Consider the following 12,503-nt stretch of genomic DNA (forward strand, 5'->3'; position numbering starts at 1 on the left):
TTCTTTTAAACTTCTGTTGTGGGAATGAAATGGGAAGAGGAAATAGGGGACCAAAGCTGACATTCCAATGCAACTTAGCAGCTCAGCATATWTTTTTGTCCTTTTTTATTAGGTTTTTGTCTGTTTGTATTTAATTTCTTCRATGTTTTTAAAGAATATCTGCTRGTGTTACTTTTTGATTAGGTTATGTRCAGTTTTGTACACTCACYAATAAACTGGAGCTAAGATGCTCAGGGGTTGGAGCACATTGTATTGAAGGGCAGCCCAGGGGTTCTTTGTTTGCTCAGTCTGGAGAAGAGGGAGCTAAGGGGCAAATTTAATTGGTGTCTCCCACTAATGGGGTGTTACACAGAAGACATGGTGGGGTGTAGAGAGGACGAAGCGAGTCCTTCATCAGAGATGCACTGAGAAACACCATCAGACAAGAGCCACGGGTTGCAGCAGGGGCATTTTAAGCAGATGTGAATGGGGGAAAGGTTAAGGTAAGTGAAGTGGTAAAGCACTTGGAAGAGGGTCCCAAAGAAGTGAGTCAATCTCCATCCCTGAAGACATTCAACACTCATCTGGGCAAGTCTCTGAGCTGTTCTCTGCTGTCAGGTGCACTTGSATCATGAGCTTTTCAAAGGTCCTTTGCAACTCAAATTATGTGCTCAATAATAATAACTCAATGCAACTTAATGTAACTCAAATTATGCCATGAATCCATTTTTCTAAAATTGTGGGGGTTTTGTTTMTGTTGCTTGGCTGAAACCCTGCCTTGAAAAATGCCCTTAGCTGTGCTGAAGCAYGGTCATGCCCCGGTGACTCTAAGCCAGTTCTGGAAGGATAAAAATCCTTAAGCATAAGTAGATGTGAAGCATAAGGTAGCTGTGAAGCACCCTTATGGGATTCAGAATGTGTTAAATTAGATTGCTGTGCCTTTTGCACAATGTGTGCTCAGAGGAGAGGAGCCATCACAAACCCCCGGTCTGTAGATGGTGTAGAGACTGACCATTGTGATTTTCTCCTTGTCCCAGTAATGGGGGACAATCCACCTAAATTCCATGGCCTGTGTGCCTCCTGTCCTTTCACCATGARCTTTCCACAGACAGGCACAGTATCCAAACACAGATACCGTCCTCATGTTGTTAATTTCCAGCCAAGTGCTGGAAACCACAGTGTCATCTGGACACCATGGGTAGCCAGCGTGGAGAGTAAGATGCTCAAAGACGTATCTTTCTTCAAGCTCTTTTCCATGCTGTTTGACTTCCTTGAAAGCTGAAGGCTTTGTGTTTGGCTCTCCCCACTTCTAGACTGTTTAAGTTGGAAGTGTTAGCCTGGCTGGATTTATTTACTTGTCTTTTTCCTGGAGTGGAATTTCWAAAACCATTCAAAAAACAGATTGAAAGATCTATTAAACATCTGAATTAAATATCTGGGTTTGTGTCTAGGGCTTAGGTGGATGGTTTAAGGTACAGATGGATGCTGTGCCCATAGGGGGAGTACAGGAACAGTGGTCCATATCAGATCCCAAATCCATCAAAACCAGGAAGAGTTTTGCAACCGTTTCTAATGACAAATGTCAGCAAGACTTGATTAAGTTAATGCTGGATTGATTTTCTGGAGCTATTCTTCTGAGAAGTCTGATTGTAGCACATCCTCAGAGCTGAGCAGGTCCTCACCCACCATCCTGGGTCTTGGCCCAATCCTGTTCCCARTGTGACACAAAAGCAAAGATTGCAGCAGAACCAGGATCAGGCCCTTTAATATCAGCACAGAGGTAAGTAAATGTAGATGGAATGACTGGCTTTTCTCTGAAGGTTAATTGGGATTTTTGTCCTGTTTGGACATCCAGCTTTTGAGATCTGACTTCCTGGTGCGGTTTGTGCCGTGAGTTTTTCTGTGCATGCGTGTGTAAAAGGCGCTTGTCTTTTGTTGTTTATCGGAAGGGCTTTATTAGACTGCGCTTATGCAGCGTTTTTGTGATCTTGTTGATGAAAGATGCTGAATAAACAGGGCTGCATTGGACTGGGTTCAGTAAGTCTGAGAGCTTGCCAGCAATTTATTGCTGTTTGACTCCAGTGACTGAGCAGCCAGCCCATGAGTGCAGCTCCTCGCAGCGCTGCTCTGGCTCTGCCTTCCTGCCTGAAATGGAATTTATTAGTCTCTATCTCACATGGATACTTGGTAGGAAATTGGAGCTACAAAATGAAGAGTCATGGAAGTTTAAAAAAAATCCAAGAGACAGGACAGATGTGCTGTGATTAGTCCTGTACTCTGGCTCACCTTGGGTTAGATAAATAATTGAATGTGTGCCGTCAGCAAAACATACTACTTACAGACTTGGAAGGAAATTTGGCTTGCAGTTCTCTAATTGGAAGTCAGAGGTGGTGGAAAAAAAGACTTTTGCTCAATTCCCGAACTTTAAATCTCAAAGCAGTGAGTTATTTTAAAACACAGGCTTAATCTTGGATCATTTAAATTGAAATTTAGAAGGCTTCTTGTTCATAGACATGACAATGTATTTATGAGGATGCATTATACTTTGCCAGTTCATTAGACCTTTTATTAAATACAGTGCTATCATTGTGTAAAATTCCTTTTCTTTTCCCCTCAGATTTCATACCTGTCAAACATTGACTTGATTCTGCAGAATCCATACCAACTTCACCTGCAAAACTAAACAAATTCATTTTCTTGGCACAATGCCAGGAAATAAAAGAAATTTGTAAGAAAAGAGAGCAAGACAAAGCTGACAGAATGTATATAAAGCTGAGTCTAAGCAGATGAAAACAGTCAAAAGCCTTTTATTTAATCATTTTTCCATTTTTGACATGTTGTCTAGTGATAAACCGCATGAGCATTCCCTCGTGTTAAGAAAAATAACAAAAAACAATGAAACAAAAATGCAAGAAAGAGGGGAAGAAAGTACAGTCCAGCACTGAAGGAATCTCATATATGATTTCGAGGATGATGTTTACATGCATGTGAAATATCTAACAAATGGCTTTTCCAGTGGCAGCCGAGGTCATTACTTTTTTGAAGTTGTGTAACATTTTCCTGCTGAGGGTTTCCTTTTTTGCTTATGGGATATTCACAGACAGACCTTTATTTAGTCATTTTTGGGCACTGGTATGATTGATAAGTGAGATTCAAGGCCTGATGTTTACCAGTGCTGCCAGTTGGTCTGTGCTGCAGAAAAAGATGCTGATGAGGCTGTGTTTGGTCAATGTGTTTGCAGCCCTGAGGCTCTGGGTGGGCCAGGGACTGACCAGCACTGGTTCTGGCCCTGTTGCTCAGTGTCACAGCTTCCCCAAAAATATGGGACCTCAGTCTGTGTGGCTCATGTGGAAATCCCAATGTGACATTTTGTTTCACCATGCATTGAAAGGGAGGATCACAGGAAACATTTCCAAAGGTCTTTTATTATGCCCAAAAGAGACAGAAAGCTGAGGTTTAGTTGCCACTTCTTTCTCCATGGAGCAAAAGCTCATGAGAATTTTTTTCTGGTGTGGCTGCCTCCAGGATTTTCACACCAACCCCCTTCTCTGCATCCCAGAGCCCTAAAAATGTCCAAAGGAAATGGTCTCCTGGGAGTGCTGATCTGCTGACACAGAGGGATGTGTTGAGGGAATGGTCTGCCTGCCCAAATGTTGTTTGAAACTTCCACTGAACACCACACCACATCTCATTCACTCAAGCAAAACAGCAAACCCCATCATGAGGAGGTGTCCTGCACTGTCCCCATGGAGAACAGAGGCCTAGGGTCTTCCACAAAAACAACAGACTTGTTGATTAGATTTGCTAGATYTGTGAGGTTTTGCTTTATATGTATCTCTCAGTTTCGTGCAGTATTTTCATTCTCTTTTACAGAGGAATGAGCTTCATGCATTCACAAATACTGTCCTCTGCAAGGGCTGTAAACCATTATTGGTTTGGAAGGTCTTTTCTGTGAAGAAGGAAACACGGTTTATGCTCCACCACCATAAAAATCCCTTTGACCATAAAAAGATGACATGAAACAGCACTTTGAGGAGGGGAGGAGTCAGTTAACCATGAGGAACAGCCAAGAGCGTCTCTGAAAGCTTTCAAGAGCATCAGTCAGAGTCTCCCAGGGTAAGCACTGGCACAGTTCCTTAGAGTCAAGAGAGGCATGTGGCTTTTGCCAGGGGAGGATCTGGTCCCTGGCTTGCGTTCACACAAGAGGAGTCCAGGAACTGTGAGTCTTATCAAAACCTTGCCATTAGCAATGACTGGAATGTGATTTCATTTCTGGTATCTGTCTTAATAGCCAGAGTTGAGCAAAAGAGCAGATAGCAGGACTTTTTTTTTTTTTTTTTCTTCCTCCTAGAAGAAAGAAAACCATTATATGTGGACAAAACTATTTGACTTCAGTAGCTAATGAAAAACAAGGCTTAGATTCCGGCAACATTTTAACCACTGAAAATTCGACTTCCATAAAAATCAGCTGGTAGGTTCCAGTGATTTGCTCTCAGATGTCTGATTTCCACAGGGCTGTTCAGGCAAATCTCGCTCTGATCAGTGAATTTAGAGAAATAAAGAAGCACACAGGCACGCACGGTCTCAGATGAGACAGTGACTGCAAGGGCTTGGGCTGGCCTTGGACCTTGCCTTACACCCAATGTGAACATAAATTATCTCTTTACAAAACTGTGAAAAAGGACTAAGCCTGGAAATTGTGACAAAGTGTATGCTGAGCAAGTGTCTGCAGGGAGGCCRTCCCCTCTTACTCAAGATTTCGGTATGTGTTCCACAGAAAGGCAAACAAAAATAAAGTGCATTGCTTCAGTTTTACACCATGTTGACATAAATCTCTCCGTGTGAATTACRGCGAAACTGTGCACAGCTACTGAGCTGCTGCACTTGTGCTGCAGATGGGTTTTGTCTGTGCGTGCTTTGGCAGACAGACCTGTCCCTCATTTGGATTTTATATAGGAGAAAAGTCAGTTTAGGGGTTGTTTTTGTTAGGTTTGCTTTTTAGTGTACGTTGTTGGCTTGTGTTTATAGCCATCTGATTTTTTTTTGTATGTTCATTTCTGTATTCTATATCTGAATTTTTGCTACACTGTGTATTTCTCAAAGCCAGGGTGATCAAAAAAGAAACACTGGGCAGGCACAATAAGGAGAAGGGTCTAACAAAGACCCTTTTGTGCAATTAAAACACCATGCCGTGGCCTTTGCTAACTCAGATCTTCAGAACACAGCCCAAGTTCTTCCGAGTTCAAGCAATGATTTATGCTGAAATCTGTATTTAAAAAAAAAAGTTCTCTCCTTTCCCAATAGGAATTTTTTTTTTAATTAAAGACATTTCTTGAGTGTATTGTCATTGCTTTCTACCAGTGCTGATTTGGAAGAACAGTGCTGATATATTTGAATCTGTATAAAACCTTAAGCATCTCTTTTGCCCCCTAAACTGCAGCTGATCTGACATTCATTGGTTAGAATGAGCATTTCAGAGAGGAGGGATTTGACCTGCCTGACCATTTGTGGAGTTGCTGCATCTTCCAGTGACGCCACCTCAGGCGTCAGCAGAGCTCTAGAAATTGCCCATGTGTGCTCTCCCAGCCCTGGTGAACGGGAGGTAAAGTGCTTCTGCTTCAGCTACCTCTGTCTGGGAGGAGTCAGCCTGGAGGCTGATTGCCCATCAGCATTGTAGGGATAAAGCAAGGGCTGTATTTTATCCTAAGAACTCATTTTTGGGCTCATTATGGAGACTTGTGTATCTGCTTTGCTCCTAGGAGGCAAATATTTCTTAGAGCAGTCTCTTTCTACTTTTGACATATTTTACCAGAGCTTCCTTAACATACTATGTTTAGTCTAAAACCAGTATAAAACATGTCTTTTTCTTCTTTCCTTTACATTTCCCCYCTGCCTTCCCTTTTTCCAATCACTAAACGATCATCAATTTTTTCAACATGACTCATGGCAGGGTTTTAGAGCTGTTTCTCCAAAATCTCAATAAACGCACCGAGGAGCTGTTGTTACAGCCCAAGTCACTGCCACGTTACTGCAGACAGATGCAGGTTAATTATAATTTTAAATGTTTATCCTGTTATTGTTTGCATTTCTGGGGATTTTCAGCAGCTGTAGGACCCTGAGTGACTCCCTCCCCACTCACAGGGTGTTTTTATTTTCTGGGTTCGGCGTGCCCTGGTCGGTGTCTCCGGCGTCGCTGCGGTGTCTCGTGCAGAGCAGGAGGTGGGCTGGGGTGACGGCAGCTCTGCGCCAGGTGGAAGCAATTATGGGGAAAAAACATGGTCCTTGCTGGATGACTTACTGCTGATAGCTGCCAGATAAGCTAACTTAATAAAGCAGTGGCTTAATTAAGCCGCATTCCTCCCATCTTGCCTCTCGTCCAGCCTGTCTGAGGCGGTGCTATCAAGCAGCTACTGCTTTGCAGGATGGGGCAGGGGTGCTGTGCCAGTGCACCCCCATGTGTTGGACATTTTGGGGAGATTGCAGGTGATGGGATACAGGGGAGYTCCTGGAAAGCTCAGTTCCTCTCTTAGTTTGCTAGGTAATGGGCCACAAAAGCCTGAAAAAAAGAGGCAGAACTGCCATTTGCCTGGTCATCGATACATTTATTGGTATCAAAAGTTTGGCCCTAAATCCTGTCTTCTGGCATTTAGTGATCCAGAAGCATCTTGACCTCCAGAGCAGAGGGGARGAGCTCAATACTTCTCTGCTTCTCRAGCAGCTACCTGCCAGAAAGRGGAAAGAGTGACTTGGATTTGGGGGTGCCCCTATCACTATGGATTTTCTTACAGGTAGCACAAATGCCAGATATTGCAGTGATCAAAGTCATGGTGTCCAAAACCCTCTGCCAGTTTGGGCTCGTGCCTATTCCTGAGTAGAGATTGCACGAGAATCAAAAGCTGCTATGTTTTCAACTGCTGAAGTATCTCATTAAAAGCTGTATCAGATGAAAGTCTGCCAGAGGCTTCTTCGTTTATAAACCAGATTTAAAGTTAACAAATCGACTTAATTTCCCCAGAGACAGGAGTTTTAGTGGTGGAGCTTCTCACACAGCCCTGTGTTTGTGTTTCATGCATGGTCACATGTACAGCTGCATAGCAACCACCTTGCTGGAAGTTATCCAGTAGCTAAAATTATCAGTAGGAACCCCCTCTTACCTCTCATTATGTACAACGAGATTGCTGCTGTGCAACGTTGATTAGACATATCAGCCTGGGCCTGGATGTCTGAAAATGAGTGTTGCTATTAAAATGCCTTTGCTAATGCTCATGTGTCCATCATTTTGACAGATCTCMCTTTAAGAATGTAGAAAGCTAAAGCACGCAGGAATCCCAGGGTTGCAATGTAATGTTCAGAGAMACAGGTATTGTATTGTATTTCCTTTGCATTAACCCTAAAGTAGCAGTTTCTCTGGTGAAATCGTGCTGATGGCTCAAGGTTGTTGTTGAGTACAGGCTGCACTAATGAAGAGATCCATAACTTTCACCTGAGAAGAGATTTTCATGGGGAATTGGTTTCTGGAATGTGGTCTGAAGACAGGGTACCCCTTTACTAAAACAATTCTCTAAGTATTATTTAAAACTTTCACAAGGCAGAAAAATCTTCACATATTTAGAGAAAATATTCCAAAATCTCTTTACCAGTAAGTACTGGGAAAATTCTTACAAAAGTTTGAGAGGAAGACTGAAAACAAGGAAATGTTTCCCAAAACCATCTCATCCCACCATGGAACTCAAGAAGTTGCTGAAAAGAGGGATTTCAGCAAATGTTTGGGGATCAGCTGGGGCAACATGATTTTTTCACTTAAAACAAGTGAAAGCTACACAAGGCTGTGCTTTTGGGCAATATTAGGGTGCCAGGGCAGCATTTAATGGTTGTACCTTGGCATGTGGTGCATTCTCAACGTGTGGCTATGGAAAAAGGGTTTGATCAAAGCAAGTGTTTTTTTCTTTTGGGAGAATCCAGTCAGGTAGGTAAAACTTCACTTTAGCCACAAGAAAACCAACAAGTCCAGCCAAAAAACATCACTGGAAAAGCTGAGAGGACAGAGGCAGTTCCTGCAAGATTCCCTGCAGGTGAGCCCTTACCCAGAGATAGGCTGTCACATCATCTCTGCCACAACTCATTTCCAGGCTGGGAGTCTTTATGGTCCTAAGATTGAAAATCAAGTAGGAATTCCATGGAGAAGGTACAAATTATGGAAGATACTTCTTCCTATTTGTGGTTAGTCCTGGCTGGCAGAGCCCCAGAGGTCAGCATCTCATGGCAGGGATGGCACCTTCGCCTTGCTCATATTCCAGCCCTTTCAAGCTGGTCTGTATCTTTCTCTGAAGAGCAGCAACGAGCAAGACTCTCTTCTCGTGCAGACAGGAAGAGATGAATGTGCACTTGGAAAGCCATCAGCATGGCTTGCAGCACATGAACAGCTTCCCCAAACCACCTTTGAACCCGTTCCTCTTGCATTTGTTTGTCTTGCAGATAAAACCTCACAGCACTGTTTGGAGAGAAGTCTAATGAGRCACCACTGTTTGCATAACAAAGCAAGGCTTCCTCTTCAGATGTTCAACACTCATTAAGCATAATTTATATTCCAGCTAATCTTTGGAAGAGGGTAAAATRTGGAGCCAGAGTTTGTTTTTACATTGTTTGGAGTAATGCATTGTTTGTTTTAAGCCATCAGTTGCAGCTGATAGTTGATTTAAATTCAACATAATGATGATTTGTGATGGCTGCATGCTGTCCAGGGGAATGTCATGTCGTTGACTGATGTGGTTTTAGCACTCTTYTCCATCAGTTATTGAATCAAAGGAAAAGACCAAACGGATGCTCTCCCAGTTTTGGGGATATTTCAGCATGCCCATAAGGCACAAAAATCTGTGAATTTGTAAATTATTGGTGTTTTTTGCCCCCCAGATTTGTGTATACTAGATGTGATAGCGCACTGAGCAGCAGTTTTTCTCTTTTGAAGCAGTTCTGGTAGTCACCATCACAGGACCCTTTGAAGGTCTCCAGGTCCCTTCAGTGAGACACTCCAGGGTGATAAGGGACACAGCCSTTTGTAAAGGCTCCTGGGTGCCACTGGGACTTCTAGTGACTTAATGAGGTTTGCTGCCTAGAGACAAAACCAGCAGGTTTAGCTGGATGCCTAAATGTCATTACAAGCCAGTGTTTCAGAAACAGTAATTTCTCAGCATTCATACTTYGTTCATATCATAGGCACATAAATAGTGTCAAATCCTATTGACTCAACGCTGCAGTTTTGTCCCTTAGATTATATAAGATACTTTCCTTTGCTCCASAAATACCCAATATATTTAATTTGCCTCCTCCAGATCTATTAGAAGATGAGAAATGACTGATAACATTTATCCTCTGTGTACTCCTCACTGAGACTTACCTCTTTCTGCAGGTTTGCATTGCAATGACAGATGTTTAAAAATACCCTTCATTATTGCATGAAAAAGATGACCCAAATTGTTCATTTGGACAGCACTGAGTATGCTGTGTCTGATCAAAGCAAGAGAGCAGGATTTTTTGGAAATCATTTGGGATGTTGGGTGGGTCAGTGTTGGGGTACTCAGCCCCATGTTCTTGAGGTGGCTGGACATGCTGCCATGTAAAATGCCTCCTGGGCCAGCTACAACATCCCTGTCGTGCTCTGTAATGCTGAGAGACCTTCAACTGCAGCCCTCAGAATGCTCATCTTGTTTGGGTCATCACATCCACAACCCACCTATGGCTGTTTTTAAAGGCAGCACCAATCTGTAGAGAATACRTTTATTTACTCATTTATTTATTTTATTGTTTTTCAGGAAAAAATGCTGTAAGGGTTATAAGTTTGTTCTTGGACAGTGCATCCCTGAAGGTATGTGATTTCACTGTTCTTACCCATCATGTCCCCATGCATTTGTCYTTCCCCACCTGCCCTGTTCTCCACATTTTCTGTTTGGAAGAGCAACCTGATATAAGCACAGGCTTGGCCATATCTCACGTATCAGTGCAGGGAGGAACTGWTTCCAAGAAATTGTTGGGAAAACAATCAACAACTTCCAAAAATGTYGCATAGCATTCCAAGCCTTGATCCTCCCCTAAGTGCACATGGCTGTACAGACCATGTGCTGCGCTGCACACAAAGGAAAGTGCTCTGCCCTTGGCTGGGAAGGTGGGAGCACTCTGTGCACCCAGCAGCACACCTTTCCTGCTGATGGCTTTACTCTTTCGTCTCTTGGGTCTGGTACAGATGATTTGACTTCTCAGTGGACAGGGAGATGGTGTGTAGGTGAGTTAGCCCTGCCTTTAGTTTCCCGTGGGTATGGCTTCCTTGTTGTTACCAGGGGCCAAGGAGGATGCAGATTTAATCAGGGTAGCTCATGCAGTAGTAAGAATGGATCTGATTTGGRTGAAACTGGCTCTGAAGTTGTAGGACCTCAGGAGCAAATGCCCAGAGATGACATGMCAATAAACTTGGTCTGATCCAAAAAGCAGGTTAAAAAGTTGGTCTATGGCAACWCATTCTTCTATTTGATGGCATATGGAAAGCCTTGATTTGGTCTGAGAATTTTCCCAGTTTGTGGTGGTGATGTTTTGAAAAAAAAAAGGTGACAAATTAACATACTGGACAGTCAAATGGGTCTGAATTACAGTCTCCAGCCAACAGGGATTATAATAGAAACTCTAATCCTGGTGGTTTGTTGTGGGCTTGTTATTGTTGCTATTCTTGTTTTTAATTTGTGACATTTTTTGTTTTGGCTAGAAACACTAAAATGATTGGTAGGAGGGGGGAAAAAATAGAGGGAAACAGATGACGATGACCCTGAGCCCAGAGAAACTGGGGAGGGTTTGRGTGAAATTGATGCTCCTGTTTAGTTCTTCATCCCATAGTTTTGCAGTGAGTTTTTTTCTCAGCGTGTGTGATACAGGGTGACAGCTCCAGTGTGAGACAGACACTTGGAGAAGGCAGTTGTGTGTGTTGGAGGCAGAAGCCCTGAATCCTTTTAGGGTGGAAAGAAGCCAGGACTCTACAGTCTGGCCTCCCACTTTCCTATGGATTTAAGAATTTTATAAACTGGCTGTTCACTCAATATAATAGATGCAGCAGGAGAATTAATAGGAACAAAAATAAAATGAGACCCACGACGATATATTATTTTGGCTTCTAATTTTCATCTCATCTCTTGAGATTTCAGGTGATTATGAAAGCAGCTTTTAATGTGCCCACTGACTTTTCCTAATCCTGTATATTAACTGCATCAGAGTAACCTGAGAGCTTCTGCCCCTAATTCAATTTTCTGCTGGCTGCAGCTTCTCACCCTTTGTTTCTCCATTGCCCTTTTTCAGCTTTATCTACATTTTGCCTGGAACTTCAGAGGCCACAGTGATTGCTGTAACATCCAAGACAATCGCGGGCCCTCAGTATGGGGACAAGAAACATGATTCACTGAAGTATTCATTTCACTTACTCTGTTACAAGACATCACTTGGCTCTTCACACATTGTTTTGGCATAATCTTGACAGAGTAGCTATATGAAATCCGTATCTCAACACAGCYACATAAATGCATTACAGATGTGAGTTTATTAGAGCACATCTGCACCTTTTAATCCAGTCCTGGCATGCTGAATCTRTGAGAAGTAGTTCCAGCCCTGTCTTCTCTGTGATTTAGCAGTGACTGCAGGGAGAAGGGTTGACAGAGATATAGATCCTCCCTTGTCCCCTCTTTTATAGCTGCCTTGGGAAGACACCAATCTCCCTCTGGGAYAGCTGTTCCTTAAACAGACTCTTTCCAAAGGCTTGTGTCTTTGTCCATGTCTATTATTGGTTTCTGTCCTGTTTCTCTTACTTCTCATCTGCTGTCGAAAAGGCACAGAAAGCAGTGCAGTCCATTATGTCTATGCCTCCAGGTTCTGCATTTCATTTGTTTTGTACTCATCTTCTCACTCTGGCTTTCAGCTTCAGGACCAGGCAGCAATGAACCTCTGGAAACATTGAGTGGAGTGACTTCTGTGTGTCTGACGCTCTCTGTAGCATCTCTTCCTGCTCCATCTGTTCAGCAAAGCAGGTCAAAAACCAGCTCCTCACCTTTTTCTCCTGTGTGACCTCCTTTTGCTTTGCTTTGGAGACWCACAGCTCCAGCCACGTTCAGTCTCACATCCTGTCTCATGGCATCATAAAGTGAAGAAGGGACAGATGCAGTACCACCCTTCCTACCACTTATTTGTTACCTGAGTTGGCTGTAGAGTAATTCAGAGTAAAATACTCTATTACAGGCAGTTATAGGCAGATCTGATTTCTTCTTACTAATTTTATTTCAAAAAAATTCCTTGGTACAATTTTCCATGCTGCATTGTCATTTCTGAGTTCATTGAAACAGATGTAAAGACATTTGTTATTCAGCTTTGGCTTTTGCATTTTCCTGAAGTCTGGAACATCCTGATCCTCACTGTATGGTTTTGATTCATCCTCAAACCGCATTTCTTAGGCAAAAAAGGGGTTTGAACACAGGAGGAAATGTGCATACCCAGTTCTG

The 12,503-nt window shown here is 42.8% G+C and overlaps 1 protein-coding gene across 1 annotated transcript in view; it reads left to right on the forward strand.

The window, feature by feature from the left end:
• The window catches only part of CCBE1 (collagen and calcium binding EGF domains 1), a 95,900-nt gene that overhangs the window by 61,457 nt on the left and 21,940 nt on the right, over positions 1-12,503 (forward strand). The window contains exon 3 of the mRNA XM_057369664.1: positions 9,789-9,841. Within this exon, the coding sequence (XP_057225647.1) occupies positions 9,789-9,841 (53 nt within the window). The remainder of the gene's footprint in view (positions 1-9,788; positions 9,842-12,503) is intronic.

This window comes from Malurus melanocephalus, unplaced genomic scaffold (genome assembly GCF_030028575.1).
Source record: "Malurus melanocephalus ecotype Western Australia unplaced genomic scaffold, MMel_1.1 scaffold_113, whole genome shotgun sequence".
Lineage (NCBI taxonomy): Eukaryota > Metazoa > Chordata > Aves > Passeriformes > Maluridae > Malurus > Malurus melanocephalus.